Here is a 17,698-nt window from a genome sequence, read left to right on the forward strand (position 1 = left end):
GATTTGGAGCGCATTCGGGCCTCACATGAAGCAACAACGCACGACATGCTAGCTAATTAAAGCAACGTACATAGATGCCGGAGGCCGTGGCAACGTTTCAAGGCATACGCCTGAGATGCCTCATCAAACACAAAAAGTGACCGTCGGCGCCAACGCGAGCGACGCGAAAAAATCGTCGTCATGTGATGGCGTCACAGACCACCTCAATTTGTGACGTGATCGCGACGTCGTGGTGACGTCACATTATGACGGCGCCTCATAACGTCGCTCGGTCATAGATGGGCCCCTTGAGGTACAGAAACCTTGCAATTCCTCTCATCCAGGAGGCAGGGCAGAACCACTCTAGGTGCAGAAATGCAACTTGTCAAAATCGCTGATTGGGCGAGTTGGTGATTCATAATATTTGAAGTGCGAACGCGTAACTTAAACAGGGACTTAGGAAGACATGGTCAAGCGCGTCTACTATCAACTACAATTTAATTCGTAAAGCACATATATATATACAGACAGAAAAATGTTCCGTAAGAACATACGATAAGAGAACAGTACCGTACGCTAAGGGTTTATACTTTTTATCCTTAGCGTTGTTCTCTTATCCTATGTTCTTGCGGAAAATTTATCTGTCGGTATATACATGTCACTGCATTCCGAATAAAATTGCAGTTGGTAGTAAGCGCTTGTCCTTGTCTTCCTAAGCCCCTGTTTAAGTTCGGCGTTCGCATTTTAAATCGGTTCAGAAAAATTTCGACAGGATCAATACATTCGACTGAGAAGAAAAAGAACATGGCTTTCGCCTTCAAGTCGCCTTAAGTGAATATACAAGAGACGTTATAAATTTTGTATATACATGGATGAAAAACGCATACAATCCCGTATGATTTCGCCTAAAACGACTGGAGAGCTAAATCAATCTTTTTCCCAGCCAATTGTATTGATTCTGCCGAAAGCTTTCTGCACCTAACGTGTTTTTTTGCACTGCTTCCGTGACATGAAGCATGGCAAGAATGATGTCATGACACCGCAGTGACGTCACAATTTGTGGCGGTTCACGACGCCACGATGACGTCACAGGCTGACGGCACTAATGCCATGTTAAATTGAGGTCATGGTGCTTTCGGTACGCCGTCGGCCCACGCACGCGTACTTAAGTATCACGTCACTTTTCAACGGCTATTACTTTCTTTTTCCATTGTTCGTGCTGACGCCGCCGTATCGCGATGTCTCAGGTCTCGCGAAATCTCGAAATTTCTTGACTCGACGAGACATATACGGCTTTCGCCTTAATAGGTACTGCAGCTCAACGCATGACGTCAAAGGCTTACGCAATCAGGGCATGCCTCTCCATCCCCCCTGTTAGGTTTCGCCGCTCATAAGTCGATCGTTCAGACGGGACGGCGCGGCACTGTACGTCGTACAAAGCTTCTTTCTCGGCTCTCTCCCTGCCTGGTCTTTGGCTGTGCAATTATCAATAGAAAGCAAACGGCTTCCTTTGAGCAGCTTGTCTACCACGATGGCCAGCATGGGTTGCGGTCAAGCGACCGTTCTTAGAGGTCGGCAGCCCGAATGTGTGGGAAAATGAGGAGGACATCCCCTGCTCTATGCCGTCGCTCGAGGCGACGGTATGCGTGACCCCAACAACGACCGACATGTGCTTTCGCAACAATGCACGGTCAGAATGCGTGGGAGGCAGGGACACGCATACGCCTTTTCTTTCCCGGAACCGTTTAACGACTGGTTCCGCGAGTTCAACTCGCTGAGTATGGGAAAATGGCGTGAATGCACCAGGGCTAAGATACAGGTGTTTCGACCGTGAGAATCCCTGAGAGCGTGGGATAAGGAGAGGGAGAGCCATGATGGGAAAGAGTGCCAAAACGCCTGTCTGCACTGTAAAGACACTGCTGTCGAGATTAGGGACAGCCCGGTAGGGAGTGGCTTAATCTGAGGATAAACGGATTGGATAAGGGAATGTCGAGGCGGACCACCAGTGGCCACCTCCCCTTTTCTTTGTTTACCGCAAGGTACTTAAGACTGGACGGAATTCGTTTCCCTTCAGTCTAGGCTGTAATCACTCAACTGATCGATCAGTAAGACTCCGTACGATGCAACTTTCGTCTGGGCCGTAACCACTTGGTGGTCAACAGTGAGACTCGGTTCTTCGAATGTAGTAACAGTGTTCTAGGCTCTAACTTAAGAAAAGTTAAGTAGAAGAGTAAGACGCTGTTGATGTATATGTTATCATCAGTGTGCTTCGGCAAGATGTACATATGACTGTAAATATTTCGCTACAATATACCTTCAAGTTTTTACTGCCTCCAACCTGCCTCCTGCTTCATCGACGTCGATCATCTCCTTGAGGGGACTTCAAACCACATCAAGGAGAAAACGAACAAGAAAAAACATAACTCCCCCACCCCCCCTCCCTAATCGGTGAGGGGGAAGGAGGCGCCTATATAGCTTTATACTGATATAAAAGACCTCCGAGAAATTTAACTGAGTGCACAACTGCGGCAAATTAACGGTTAGGAAAGCGTTCGGGTGACGTTCCTGCGGAACTGCAGATTCACAAGCTGGAATACATGCGTGAGTCGAAAGAGACTGCGCAGTTTGTGAAAGTAAGCCTTTCTCTTTTCTTTTTGACTTCGTGAAGAGCGTGCAAATAATTATGTTCGGGAGGGCCCGGGGGCAGCCGAGGTACGTTATTGCTAGCATAGGAGTTGAAGATATCTGCATTAGAGCTGCGCCAGGCATGCCCGATTCAATAGCGACTCTACTGGTGGCATAGAGATGTGCTCTAGACTGTTTGACGATAATGCACAGCTTTCCAATAAGCCCACCGGTTCTTTAACTGGGATCGCTTGGATTGAAACTACTTTCAGGTAGGCCAATCCTCTCGTTCAGCACGGTAAGGAACTGAAACATTTGGGTGCGTCTCGAAAGTGACCATAAATACTGACGATTGTGCGCTACCTAGCTTCTCGATGAAGACCAGAATTTAACGTCTGTCACACCGCAACAAATTACAATAAAACGACACAGTCGTCATTGCAAAGATCGCATATATCAGAAGACATGACGCATGTAAACGTGGCAATATTCTTAGAGAATTTTCGCGGGATAGCCGTGCTGTATCTGGCGGTATCTAATTTGGGGCGTTTAGCGAATTTTAGCGGAGTAGCGTGAGCTCCCCTCTTCAACCACTGATGCTGAACAACCTGGCGTAGCGTACAGCGGCACAGTTTCCTCGCAAGCCGGGGGACGGTGAGAACGAAATCACCGCCGAAAAGTCAGCCGAGCCGCCGATGTTTCAACCGCCGTCACTACTTGGCCCTGCGACCGGGCCTCACGCTGGCACAGGTCTCCTTTGCGAGTTTACAGAGCTCGCGTGGCACCACCTGCCCGGCCTGTCGTAGCGTTGCGACCAGCTCCTCAGCGTGTCGGCAGTCGTCAGGCGTGAAGAATGTGTACAGTTGGCCACCTTCGTCGGCGACGCTGGCCAGCTGGTTGACGAACATTGCATAGCCGTACGGCTTAACGGGAAAGTCCAAGTTGATCAGGAAACGCACGCCATCCAGGGCCAGGTCCCGTCCGCACCCGTGGGTGGAGAGCAGTACGCAAAAGCCTCCGGCGCGAAAGGTGCTCAGCGTCCATCGACGCTGCTCCAACGCCATGCCGCGGTGGACGACGACGGTACGCCAGTTCCTCTCGCGCAGCCTCGAGGCGACCTTGCGCACCGCTTCCTGCGTCTTCGTGAACACTACAACCCTCTCGACCTCGTCCCTGAGCAGGTCCTCGAGGAGCTCCGCGAGCGCGTGCTCTTTCTCGGCCTTCTTGACGACGCACACGCTCTGCTTGACGCCCATCGCGCGAGGCTGCGCGGAGCCGAAGTTCACCTGGACGTAATCGTCGAGCAGGGACTCGATGAGGCGCCGCGTGCCCTTGGGCCAGGAGCCGACCCACATCACCGTCTGGCGGTCCGGCCTGATCTGCTGGGCGATCTTCGCCACCTCGCGCTCCAGGCCCATAGCCAGCATGCGGTCCGCCCCGTCGACGACAAGGAACGTGCATGAAAAAAGTTTCAACCGCTGTTCTGTCACGAACTCCAGGAGGCGACCCGGCGTCCCGATGCAGACGTCACAGCCTAGAGCGAGCTCGGCGTACTGGGTGCCCTTGGCCACGCCGGAGTGAACGCAGACGCTGCGCAGCCCCAAGGACTGCCCGAGGTCGCGGAACAGGTGATGGATCTGCTGCACAAGCTCCCGCGACGGAGCGAGGACGACGACTAGAGGGCCGTCGCCGGTATTCGGGGGTCTCTGGAAGCTTAGAGAATGCGCGATGGCTGGGACGACGTAGGCGTGCGTCTTGGACGACCCCGCCTGGACGACCCCAAGGAAGTCGCGACCGCTTAAAACGATGGGCCAACACTGGGCCTCGATGCAGGTGGGCGTACCGCCGTTGCGCTCTTTCCGGACGGCGTCGACGAGATCGTCGGGAAACGAGCGGGCCTCTTCGAAGTCCAGGATCGGATTGGCGACCGGCCCGCGTCCTTTGACGATCACGACGCCGTTGGCGCGTCGATAGTCGTCCACTGCCGCGGCAGACCGACTCGCCGTGGTTGGGTGCTCGCGGTAGATGTTCTTCTCGAAGGGCCGCGGCTGAATTTGGTCCCAGTCTGGCTTGGGCAGCTCGGCTCCTAGCTGGCTTTTGCAGCGCTCGGGCCTTCTGCGCAAAGGGCGCAAGTAGATGAGATGATGGTTATCGCCCGTGGCGCGTCTGTAGTATAATATCGGCGGCTCGAAGAAATTCATCTCGGCGATGTGCGACCGTCTGTCGTATTCCCTTGGATGAGAGGTCAACGGCCTCTAGTTGTCGCTCGGCCCCTGCGCAGCGGTGCATTCCCACTGCGACTGACTGACGAAGAAGACGGCGGTTAGACCGGCTGTGACGAGATAAAAAGAGAGGTGCAAGAAAAAAAAACTAGGTTTTTCAGCGAATAATCAGTCTAAACTTTGTGAGTTTATTTAATGTCGTGTTACAGAGGGAACGAAAATTTCCTAAGATTGTCTCTTCATGTTGTTGTTCACTCACAGGAGTTCTTATTTTCCGTTGCCTGCGCTCCAGCGTGGACGTTTAAAGTGACGGGTGCTACCTCTCTAAATTGCTCACTGAATGTAATGAAACGGGAGATATAGATTTGTACAGACGTCCTGCAAGCGCTTTTGCAGTGAAAGGTGGAAGCTCATGGACAGAATGGAAAAAGCTGTATTTGCCCACGAGCACTCAAGACAGATCGAGTGTTTCCAGCAGGTGCGCCTACAGTTCGCAAGGAACTCTCGGTTATTCTATTAAATTGTCTGACGGAGGCTGAATTAAGTGACACTTGGTAAACATAGTACTTCAATGAAGGCGCTGAGCCGTGCTCCCAATTAGGGTTGCAGAAGTTGCGCCTTTTCCTTTCCTCAACCTCTCTCCTCCTCCTACTTAAAAGAGACGCTCGGGCGGAGCAAGTGCCGGCCAGGTACAGCTGCCGGGCTAAAACCTTCTTTAGCAATAGCACCATCATCATCGCTATCAACACCACAATCTATTTAATGTCCCGCCTAGAACACTGGTGGTAATAGAAGGTCCCCAAGTTCCTGTTTGTAATTATAATTATAGGACTTTAACGTCCTAAAACCACGATATAATTTATGAAGGACGCCTTAGAGGAGGGCTTCGGAAATTTCGGACCGTCTGGTGTTCTTTAACGTGCACTGACATCGCTCAGTACAGTACTCACGGATTCAAACGCGACATCAAATTTTCAGTATAACGACTGGCTTGCGCAATTGCTCGAGATAACCACGTCTAGTCGCGACGAATCTGGTCTCGAAAGATCACGATGGCTCTGATCTACGCGTTCGAGTCGAAATTACGCCGATACGACCCGAACTGAAGATGGTGGAAACGAAACTATGTGCGCTCCTTAGCCCTAAATCGCCCCGTTTCAATCCATGAGCTCTGCACAACGTTTTACGGAAAACCACAAAAGTTTGCGGACAACGCGAGCGCGTGCCAAATTAAAGTCCTGCAAAACTGCGTGTCCGCGCCACTTAGCGGTTCGTCATCTATCGTCGATCGCAGCGCTGGGCTGGAAACGGGTCTTCTTGTTATTCACTGGTTTATCATTTTTCTACATGCCGCGCGGCACATTTTCGTTCATTTTTTGTTCGCCTACATCGAGAAGTTCCTGTTTTAGGCGTCGTGACAAGATGGCGAACGACACGAGGTGAAACGATGAGCGCTGGCACTTGCTATCACGCGCCGCCCGCCGTGTTTCCCTGCAGTGAACAGTTCAGCAGCAGAAGTTATGCCAGCCGTCACACGCGGGAGAGTCGCGTGAACCGAACTGTACAACTGACGTCAAATATGACGTCATTTGTAGAGCGGCACGTCCTTGTCGATTCTGTAAATAGTGACGCTGGCAAAACAGCGGGAACCGCGAAGCGGCGTTCCTGTATACGTGTGCATGACGCGGGACTGGTGATACAACCATGCTATCAACTTGTCAGAGGGTCGGGCAGCACAACAGCCGGCTTTCTATGCCAGGCTAACCCCGACTGCTGCAACACCGGCACAACCGCCATCAACACCATGGCGTAGGTCATTGACGGATATGATGCGAGCCCCAATAGGCATGGGCAGGGCATGTAGCACGCAGGCAAGATAACAGGTGAGCCCTAAAGGGACACTAAAGTGAAACAATTAATCAGTTCATACTGATAAATTATGCTCTGAAATTACTATTGTCGTTAATTTCACCACCATAGGCGTAATAATAGAAAAGAAAATCAAGGTCATAGTTTCATTTTTAAATTTCGCGCCAAAATCTCTGCACGCTACCTCACGGATTTCAAAATATGTTATCCGTATTGCGACCACACTGGCTCAAGGATCATGATAAAGTTTCTTCCTCCTCCTCCTCGTTAGCCAGAACCTAGTCATGTACAGCGTCGCTGTAATAAGGTGAAACTAGTTGTCACGAATGTTTCCGTTTCGTGGAACCCGTTCGAAAAACGAGAACGGGAGTGCACTACCCGGGGCGACGCCTGACCGAGTCACTGCACGCACAGTCAGATAGGTGCAACGTCTTTTGAGCTACCGAAGCCGCAGAAAGAGAGAGAGAGAGAGACGCGGAAAGCTTGGTGGAGTTCAAATTGGCGACCCGTTAGGTCATCGCTGCAAAACGAGGCTCAACACGTCAACCGAGGGGAAAAAAAAAGGACGTCCCGGCACTTGTCTTAAAATATCGCTCCGGCGTCATCTTTTCCTACATTTGAGTTATTTCCAGCGGTGCGACCCTGTGGTCATTTATTTTTTTAGGTGTCACAGCACATCTCAGAATGCACACCTTCGCCTCCTTCTCCCACCACTCCCCTTCCACGTGCCTTGCGATTAGTGCACGGCGAGCTGCGATGCCTTGTCGAACGGCGTTTACTGGCGTACCACAAGCACTATACTGCATGATAAAGAGAGGGGCGCGATACTACAGCACACAAAGGGAAAGAATGACACGGGACGACGCGCTACTAGCGACTGGACTATTTTTATTCAGGAAAGACATATTTATACCACCATGCAATCATATCAAACCCAACGAGTCGACAAAAAAACAACTAAAACCTTGCGCTCAGCATGCCTACGTCAGGTGACGTTCTAGAACGGCTATTTCCCCCTCTTGCAAACTGATAGAGGTGCACAGATATGTGGACGATTACTTGCTGTTGATTAATTCAGTCAGCTTCGATAGGAGGGTTGACGAAGTGCTCACTGTGTTTGCTAGCAAGGGGCGGGGCTTGAAGTTCACGCGCGAAGTGCCGAAGAATGGGCAGCTGCGTTTTTTTGGATTTGCAGCTGTCATTCGAACAACAGCACGTGTGCTGGATGTTTTTCCCTAGGACTGCGAAGCCGCTTCTAGATTACAGCTCAGGGCACTCCCGCCTGGTGAAGAATGGCATTGCGCTGAATTGCCTAAGATCGGCGTTGGACAGGTCATGCCCACATCTTATGCAGACAAGTTTTTTCGAGCAGGTGGAAAGACTAGAAGACGCCAGGTTTCCTGATAATGCCATAGCAGGAGCTTGCAAAAAATAAGAAGATCCATTAAGCAACGGCCTGGGAACCTTACATCTAAGGATGCACCTCAGGAAAGAAAAGGAGTGGCAAAAATCCCGTATGCCCACTGGCTGTCGCACGGCATGAAGAGAGTGGGTCCGAGATATGGGTTTGATGTCGTGTTCTCCGCGGAAAATAAGGTGGGCCACATCTGCTCAACAGTTAGTAAGAAAATGGGCTAGTCACAGCATGCATTGTGAAAAAAAACGCCAGGCCTGCGCGGAAAGCGCAGCACAGTCACAGCGAAAGCTGGAAGAGCGGCTTTTCTAGAGCCCGTTATAAACTCTCCTGTGGCTACTAATACAGGTACATTAGCAACGTACCCACTACGCCACAAAGCGTAATTTTTGGGAAGTTGGGAAGCACCCAGCACGACATTATTCGTTGTTCTGCGGAGAAGCGAGGTACCATATGTAAGCGATTATGTGCAGTTTGTTGATGCGGCGGTTGATGATGATGAATAATTATGATTGCGCCCTTTGTAATGGGTTGCAAGCTTTAAACGACCCACTAGTTACGTAATGCATATTGTGTGACGCCCGGTCGTTATTTAACTGTCCCACCACGCTTTATAACACACTTTAACCGGAGAAACGTAGAGCGAGAGAGAGAGAGAAGTGACTTTATTGAGACCCTGAGCAAATGGATCATGGGAGCCTTATGGGCTTCCTTGGCAACCAACAGAAGTGCACTTGCGAGGAACCCACTACGCTATAAATCATTGTAATTTTTGAGAAGTAGGGCAGTAGGCATTGTGCCATTTTTCGTCATTTTACAGACAGCCGTGGTACCTGCTAAACGCATGTAAGGCATTATGCGCACTTTGTTGATGATGTGCGTGATGACGATGAAGAATTATGGCAGAGCTCTTTGTAATGGGTTGGAAGCATTAAACAACCTACTCGTTGCGCAATTCGCATTGTGTGACGCCTGGTTACAGAATTCGCGTTGTGCGACGCTTGGTGCTTATTCTACTCTTTTACCACGCTATATTTCATATGCTAATGTGGTTCCTTCCCGACATGAAGCCTGTATAGGACCTTTTTGCAAAGCAGTTTCAAGCACCGGCCGACGCTGGCCGGGATGAAGCTAATTCTCGCCCGCCACCGGGCTACCGCTTTTTACTGCCGACTTTGCCGACAGGGCTCCCACGCAGAGGGCCCAGGTTCGAACCTCGTTCCATCCTGGATTTTTTTCTTATTTAGTTTTTTTTCTTATTTCGAGCGATACTGGTTACGGACACCGGCGGCGGCGGCGGCGGCGGACAACTACGGCACCAAAAACGGCCGGTGAAATGATCTCATAACAGCTTTCGCTGTAAAAAAGAGGATGTGCCATCAAGCATGTAAGGCAGTTTGTCCCTTGCGCAAGTGGCGTTGTGTACAGAAGACCATTGTCGTGCGGCAAGGCATATATCGGGCAAACCGGTAGATGGCTTATTGTGCGTCTGCGAGAGCACAACAGCTCTTTATTAGGAAGGCCGTTCACCCACTGGCAATGCACTGCAAGGGGTGTGATCAAGGCAGCTGCAAGCCTGCTTTTGATCAGACAACAGTAATCTACAAGCACAGGGGCCCCTTGACGAGGGAGATTGTAGAGGTATTCGTTAGCCAGAGGGAGCGGCTGGATTGCATCAACCACCCCTCTATCAGTTTGCAGGAGGGGAGATAGCCCATCTAGCACGTCACTTGACGTAGGCATGCTGAGCGCAAGGTTTTAGTTTTTCGTCGACTCGTTGGGGTTGATATAATTGCATGGTGTTATAAACATGTCTTTCCTGAATAAAAATATTTCAATTGCTAGTAGCGCGTCGCCCCGGGCCCTTCTTTCTCTTCGTGTGCCGTAGTATCGCGGCCCTCTCTTTATCATGAACCAACGCCAACTCGCCCAACTTTTTACTTTACTATACTGCATCTACTCTCGTGTACAAACAACTGCTCGGAACTGACTGCAGTTGGCTCGTGTTGGCTGCAGTCAGGGCGAATGCTGGCTAAATGGTGCCTAACCTCTTCGGACTCCGTGTCCCCCTTCGCGGACTACGGGACTTTCAACATGGTCAAGGTTAGCAGACGCGAAAGTCTAAAGTAAGGAGCAAGAGCGACATATCGACCTTATCCGGGGACACAACGCAAAATATTTTAGTCCGGGTAACAGTGAAGGTTACACGGACTAGTTTATTTTTCTGTTAGACACAACTTAATGAGACCGACAGACAACGAAGCCAAGGAAAGCATAAAGAACTTCTCGTAGTTTTTGAGCTGTCTAAGGTAGTAATTGGGACAGAAATGGAAAAGAATTAAAGTGGACGATAAACAAGCTGCTTTGGGTAGGGGCCGAACCTACAACCTTTGGATAACGCGTATAATGCTTTACAATTACAGCAACGGCCGCGGTCGTTCCTCAGTTCACACAATTGGCTATATCTGTGCGTATAGCCCTGGGAGTTTTAGCCAGCGTCACGCGTATCCACGGTGACGAGTGTGGAACACTCGGTTTCGACCGCAAGCGTCATGTAGCGCGTGATCTTTCTACTAGCTGGCGACTGGGCAATAAATCCTCGCGTACTACCTGAAGACATCGCGTCTGCGAGGGACGGGCCGCTCGCTATGAAATATTGAAAGATGGGGAACGGAGGAAGGACTCTACCGACGTCAAGCTGTTTTTTCTTTCGCTATAAGCTCTTTCCATCCATGTCATCCTTACTAAAAACCGTTAGAATACAAAAATGACACGCGGACTTTTACGCGTTCGCCTAAGACGACGCGAAAGCGAAGTGTATCTTCTTCTTTCGATCCTACTTTTTCTCAGTCGATTGTATTGATTCATTTCCTTGCCGCGAAATCGTTTTGCACTTAACGTGGTTTTGCACGTCCTCAGGATCAGAGGCATCGCAGCTTTCTGCACATCACGTGGGATTGCAGCACTTCCTCCGAGATCGGTTCACGTTTGACCAAGCGACTGTGATACGATGACGGCATCGTGTGACGTCACGGTGACGTCTTAATGACGCCAGAAATTTCTGCAACGTGTGACGCCATGATGACGTCACATGATGGCGTCATCGCATGCTGATTCTTTTGCGTAACTTCGTGCTGGCGTCGACGCCGCTGACCAGGGGCGTAGCCAGGGGGGGGGGGGAGTTGGGGGTTCAACCCCCCCCGAAATTTTTCAATTTTGCATGTACATATATACACGCAAACATACAACGGGGGGGGGGGGTTAAACCCCCCCCCGAAAAAAATTTCTGGCTACGCTTCTGCCGTGACGGTCAGTCTTCGTGTTTGATGAAGCGCCTAAAGCTTTCGGCTTTTAATAATGTCCTCCATGTTTTCTTTGGCTTTATAGTCTGTTGGCTTCGTTAGGTGGTGTCACTACGGCAATTTCGATATGGTAAACGCAGTAGTGATCTTACCAAGGGGACGCGACCATGGCTCTAAGTGTATGTGAGTGAGTGAGTGAGTGAGTGAGTGAGTGAGTGAGTGAGTGAGTGAGTGAGCAAACGTAATTACAAGATCCGGCTGGTTTGTGCTCCGGGCTACACCACACAGGCAGAGGCCAGGAGACCTTGCCTCCCTTATCCTGCATGACCTGCTGGATAGGCCATTTCTTCTCTTCGGCCTCCGAGCTGAGCAGCGCTGTCCGCCACTGCTCCCGGACGCCCTCAGGAGAAATTGTCAATATGTTAGGACATTCACAGAGTAAATGTTTGCATGAATCACTTTTCCGTTTTGCATAGTTTGCATTCGTTGTCCGGGCTTAAGTGTGGGTAGCTCTTGTGGAAGTGCACTGAGTTCGGGTAGGAGTTTGTCGGTATTCTACCGCTTAATTGTTTTCTGCCTGGACTCGGGTGGGGTGCGGATAAGACCACGCCTTGCCTCTCTGTATAGTGTTGTGTGTATTCTGCGGAGATCACGTTAAAAGACCGGGCATGCAAACAAGGACGCAACAGAGAAATCAAAACACCCCAAATGCCGACTAACAACTGAAAAGGTGCACAGTAGCACACACACAAAAAAAAGGCAGGCGTAAGAACTTTTCTGCGCATGCCCAGGCAAGAGGCGATACCTGTCAATACGTCACGCCCACCCTTTTAACATGAATACATACCAACTAACTCAGCTTTCTGCTATTATGCAGAGACGTTTTCTTTTTCTAGGAAAGAAGAGCGTGAGATCCGGCCATGTGTGATAAACTCCTTGGTCCAGCGAACCATCTACGGTGCGCTCGCAAGGCAATAATAACAAACAAATCTTAGAAGTTGCAATACCACCATCCACAGCAGAGAGGGAGGGGTTGGCAGGGCTTGCAGGTGCAGTGACGCAGGACACTATATATATACGCCAACGAACGGTCATCAACCTAGGGGCTCGACCGGCCGGTGCTCCGGATCCGTGAATCAGAAAAGCGTTCAGAATTGCTTACGCGCCTGGCCAGCTTCTCACGCAAGACTCGACATTCCTCGAAGACATAGCAACACTAACAAAACAATGAGAGACAACGCACCTTACGCCTCCGGTAGATCAGCACTGGGTTTTATACGGCCCGTTCGCTTATATGTTATACATATATTCATTCGAGAAGATAAGCGGTGTGCGGTGACGTGTACCTCTCCGAAGATAGCCCTAGCTGACGCGTGCAAGAATTTCGCTTTCCCGTCGTTCCGCGCAAGAGGCGCGCGGCAGTGTATTTACGGTTATTCGGTGTACAGAAATTGCGAATCGGGAAAAAAAAAACATTACAGCAGTCGCCTTAACCTTAAATTTCGAGTAAGTTGCCCCTCAAACCAGGGTTTGAGAGGGAGCCTTTTTTTAAGTTGAATGCTGGAACATACAACAGAAGGCAAATTTTGCAACTTGCCGAACACACCCTACCACATGGTCTGGGAATTAGTGATGAAGAACTATCGATAGTACTATCGATACTATCGATAGCTGAGTCACTATCGAACTATCGATGGTGAAAAATACTATCGATAGCGCTATCGATAGTAAAAAATTCCATGGTACTATTGATAGTATAAAATCAACAGCGTGGACTCACTGCAGAATAAACTTGGTTTTCCGCGCGTGTGGTGCATAGTGGAGCCGGAGGAGCAGGCTGAAGGGCAAGAAAGTTGACATCATTGCGTTCTTCACCAGAGTGCTTTGCTGACACATTATCATAAAGTCATACTGTTCAGCTGTAGCGGAAAAGGAAGCCTTTACATGTGGTAGGACAGCGCGGCTTCAAATTGATATTGCATTTTATGATTTCAAAATAAAAAAATACGAAGAAGTTAATTGTAAGGTGTAACTGGTTGCTTTTGGATATGAATTTATTGATGGACATATTCCGCAATTTTGACTGCGGAAATAATTAATTTATCTGCCAACAATTGCTCATAAATTAAGCGAAGCTGGTAGTAGGCTATCGCAAATATTTTGGCAATATGGCCGGCCAATAACCGCATCATTATTCACACCACTATCGATAGTATTGTCACGTGGTTGTAACGGTGAAGAATGCTGCAGCAAGGTTGGGAAATACGGAGCTCTTTATTTGGGCGAACTTGGGTCCAGAAAATCAAAACTCAAAATACAAGGGATACATGCTGCGCACTGATAGCGGCGGGAACAGCCGTCAGCCGTTGAGTAATCTGATCATCGGTGGAACGCGTCGTCCTTTATACATCAGTCATCAAACCTTCCAGCGTTATCGCTGGTGCTCGCGTAAAACAATTGTGAAGCTTCTCACACATTACGGCGCGGTCAGTGTCAAACGTTGCTAACAGTCTTTGTGGGTGAAACCCGAATACGTCAAAACAAAGCAATAAACACGCGTGGCAGTAATATAGTAATATCGCTATAGTAATATTAACGATGATACTACCGACTGCACTATCGATAGTTTGTCGATAGTAGCACTACCGATAGTTCGTTTACACTATCGATAGTTTAAAAAAAACTATCGATACTATCGATAGTCAATTTACCGATAGTTCTGCATCACTACTGGGAATGCGACAAGAATCCGCAGACAACGCCTATACAATCACTAAGACAGGAAGCCGAGGAAGCACAGCTGACAAGCCCAAGTTTCTAGGACCATGCTGCAGATGGTGACGAGGGTCGCGTGATCGAATCCCAGTCGCGGCGGCCGTATTTCGATGGAGGCGAAATGCTAGAGGCCCGTGTTCTTAGATTTAGGTGCACGTTAAAAAACCCCAGTTGGTCGAAATTTCCGGAGCGCTCCACTACGGCGTTCCTCAAACTCGTATCGTGGTTTTCGGACGTAAAACCTCAACAATTGTTAATTGAACAGGGCTCGGATATCAGCACAAGCCCCCTACCCTGAATGCGGCAACCGCTCACGTCCGGGGCGTAAACATACTGGTCGATGAAATAAAGTTTCATCCTCTCTCTCTCTCTGTTATATATATATATATATATATATATATCTGTGTGTGTGTGTGTGTGTGTGTGTGTGTGTGTGTGTGTGTGTGTGTGTGTGTGTGTGTGTGTGTGTGTGTGTGTGTGTGTGTGTGCGTGCGCGCAAGTTATGGTTGCTTGTTGCGCTGCATTCTTACAATTACGAGAACAGGACACAGACACGATGACAACAGATGCTATTCTTAAAGCCCGATGTAGTCAACGAAATGGACTTCGAAAGAGCACTGCATTGGGCTACAGTTTTTGGCTTGTTCACGGTTCTCATTTCTAAGTACGTCGTTCACGGAATGAAACGCGTGAACTTAGCACTGAACAATGCACGTATACTTTTGGTTCCACCGCGTTCAGTTCGTTCGTGTCACATCGGCCTAATATAGGCTGGCACACTCGCACCGGAGCCTACACAAAATTTGGTGGCCGTGTTCGTGGCGACAAGGCGCCGTTATCTGGAGCAAATGCGTGTATACCAGCTGTTCCGGTTAAGTGTTTTGATGTCACGTTTCGTTCTGCCAGCACTGCACACAGCGCAACGAGAAACCACGAACAACCACCGGCATAGCCCCCTTCATTTCGAAGCTCTCTATATATTTCTAACTTTTCTATCGTGTTTGAACATTACTTTCAGGTCAATGTATAGACTATTTTAAGAATGCGTTTCGGAGGCCGCCATATTGGACTGTGGACTTGCCGTTTTATATCTCTAACAACTAAACGAACAGTGCTACGGTAGACCCATACGCACGAAAACGGTTGCGTTGGTCCATTAGATGTTTAATGACCTTATTAGTTCACGTCACGATATAGAAACATAAGAAAACATTCGCTTAACAGCCTATGGTGGCCGTGGCCATGTGTGTTATGTAAAATCGTCTATAGTGCATTCTTCGATTCCGCGTAAAGTTTCGTTGTCTCGTTTATTGTTGTTGTTGTCAAATTCGGTAGTTGTTTTGCACATGCTAGATGCCGATAGCTGGTGCTGGTGTGCTATCTCTTCTAAAGATAAGTATTTGGGAGCTAAGCTCTTCTTTGTTACTTCACTGCGTCTGTATCTTGTGCGCGCAGTAACTTCACCATGAGTAGTAACCGACTAGGCCAACTTTCCGTTATACTTTTAATCACACGCAGTATACTGCGACAATGTCTTTCCTTTCTCCTGAACTGTGTTCGGTATTTCATTTTCTTTAAGGAAAAAAAAGGTAATAAACGGAACGTCGTGTGCACTTATAATCCGGGTCTGGCGAAGTGGCTGCGTAAACGAGTGCGGATCTTTCCACTATATAAGGCCCTCGATACGCGAAAACCCTGCTCGGCACGCAGGCACGGCTGATTGTTTTTCGTTGTACCAAAGCGTGTAATAGCTTTTATACGAGACAACGAAAGGAAAATCTCGGGAAAAACGCTAAACCAGCCGTGTTGATCGAGGGTGTATACAGACGGCGAAAAAATAATGGCATTCCTCTCGTCGAGCGGTGGCGCGTACACGAGATGCGATTAGGTTAGCGGCGTATAAACCTCATATCGATAATAGGAACGCAGATCGATATCGGCGCAATACGAAGCGCGGCAGATTGAATGCTAGATTTGCTAAAAACGTCGGCATTTCGGCGTCAATTGAACGCCAGGATCGCGTTGCGCCTCCGAACGTTTGACATCAGCGTATACTGTAAAGCGTCCATTTCTGGTAAACGGCGAGGAGATGAAGTACACAAGTTATACATGGGCGTTTGGTTGTTGGCAAATTGCGATGAGCGGTTTTATCCTGCTGTGTTTTCTTTTCAGAGTGAACAGTGAAGCAGTGAAACTTGTGTTCGCGTGCCTGCTGTTGTGCTGGCATGAACAAAATTTTACACGGTCCCTTTCATCTTAGCACGACTCAAAGGCGAAAGCCAGCTTTTTTTTCCTTCTTAGTCAATAGCACTGACAATATCGCCCCCCCCCTCCCTCCACCCCAAAGCTTTCTGCACCTTACGCGGTTTTGCACTGCCTCCGAGATCACAAGCATTGCCAGCTTTCCGCACCTCACGAGGTTTTGCAGAGCCTTCGGGATCGGCCCACACTTGACCAAACGATGGCGTCGTGTGATGACACCACGTTACGCGACGTTATAATGACGTCGCAAATTTTGACGATCTGTGACGTCATGACGACGTCATACAGTCATGTCGTCACACGATGACAAGCACTTTGAGAGACCGCGTAGTAGACAGCTCCGAACTTATTTACTGAGTCAAGTGTGCTGAGTGAGCGAGCGAGCGTTCATTTGTGTGCGTGTGTTTGACCGACTGATTGATCAATTGTTCCGTTCTTGAAGGTTTTCGTCACAAAGCAATCTTTTCTTTGTTGAAACCAACCGATTTGGCAGGCAATTTATACAGTTAACTTAAAATCTTGGAAAGAAGGGGATGTAGCCTACACGTTACTCATGTGCGACCCGCAAACTGCGGTCGTGCGACAAATGACGAACGAGTGGTGACAGGTAATAAGAGCAATAAAAAGTCAGTTTCGCCGCAAGGGCGAAGCAATGAATGCGATAGCAAGAAAAGCGGCCCGTGATGGACGCGCTGCTACGCTGCAAAAACATCTGCCTCCCCCCCCCCCCCCCCGGCAACAACTACCGCACGAGCAGACAGCGGAAGCGCAAGGTTCTCCCTGCGCAAATATTAGAAGAAGCGAGCGAGCTGGCCGACGACATTTAAATGCGCCCGTTGCTCTCCTCGCGCCATTTCGCTGGTAATGAAGAAACGCTTATAAGCGCCTGCCGTCTCTGAGCCCTGGCAGCGGTAAAGGGTGTGCACATAACGCTCGTCGTTAGCTACCTGAAGGATCTGCGCTTTGTGGCGTAGTAGTTAGCGCCACGCGCTGCGGAGAGAGAGGTTGCTGGTTCGATATAATTCGAGACATTCCGATATAGTTCGAGACCGTCCATATAATTGCTATCACAATACAATCGGAGTCGAACCTTCAACCATGCGCACAGCGTCACAAACACCGCCCACACCGCGCCATCGCAGTAGCCCCGTATTAGAAGCTGATACCCAAAGGCGTGCGCAGTCTACTCCATTAAGGAAAGGCAAGTTTCTCCGTAGAACTCCCACCCCACCCCCCAGCCTACCATTGGT

General features: G+C 49.3%; 2 protein-coding genes across 4 annotated transcripts in view; both read right to left on the reverse strand.

The window, feature by feature from the left end:
- LOC119405177 (receptor-type tyrosine-protein phosphatase kappa) overlaps positions 1 to 17,698 on the reverse strand; it is a 190,352-nt gene that overhangs the window by 82,520 nt on the left and 90,134 nt on the right. The gene's annotated exons all lie outside the window — the stretch shown is intronic.
- LOC119405535 (probable ATP-dependent RNA helicase DDX5) lies at positions 3,318 to 4,805 on the reverse strand. The gene has a single exon (XM_037672370.1). The coding sequence runs from the start codon at positions 4,803 to 4,805 to the stop codon at positions 3,318 to 3,320; it is 1,488 nt and encodes a 495-aa protein (XP_037528298.1).

This window comes from Rhipicephalus sanguineus, chromosome 9, assembly GCF_013339695.2.
Source record: "Rhipicephalus sanguineus isolate Rsan-2018 chromosome 9, BIME_Rsan_1.4, whole genome shotgun sequence".
Taxonomy (NCBI): domain Eukaryota; kingdom Metazoa; phylum Arthropoda; class Arachnida; order Ixodida; family Ixodidae; genus Rhipicephalus; species Rhipicephalus sanguineus.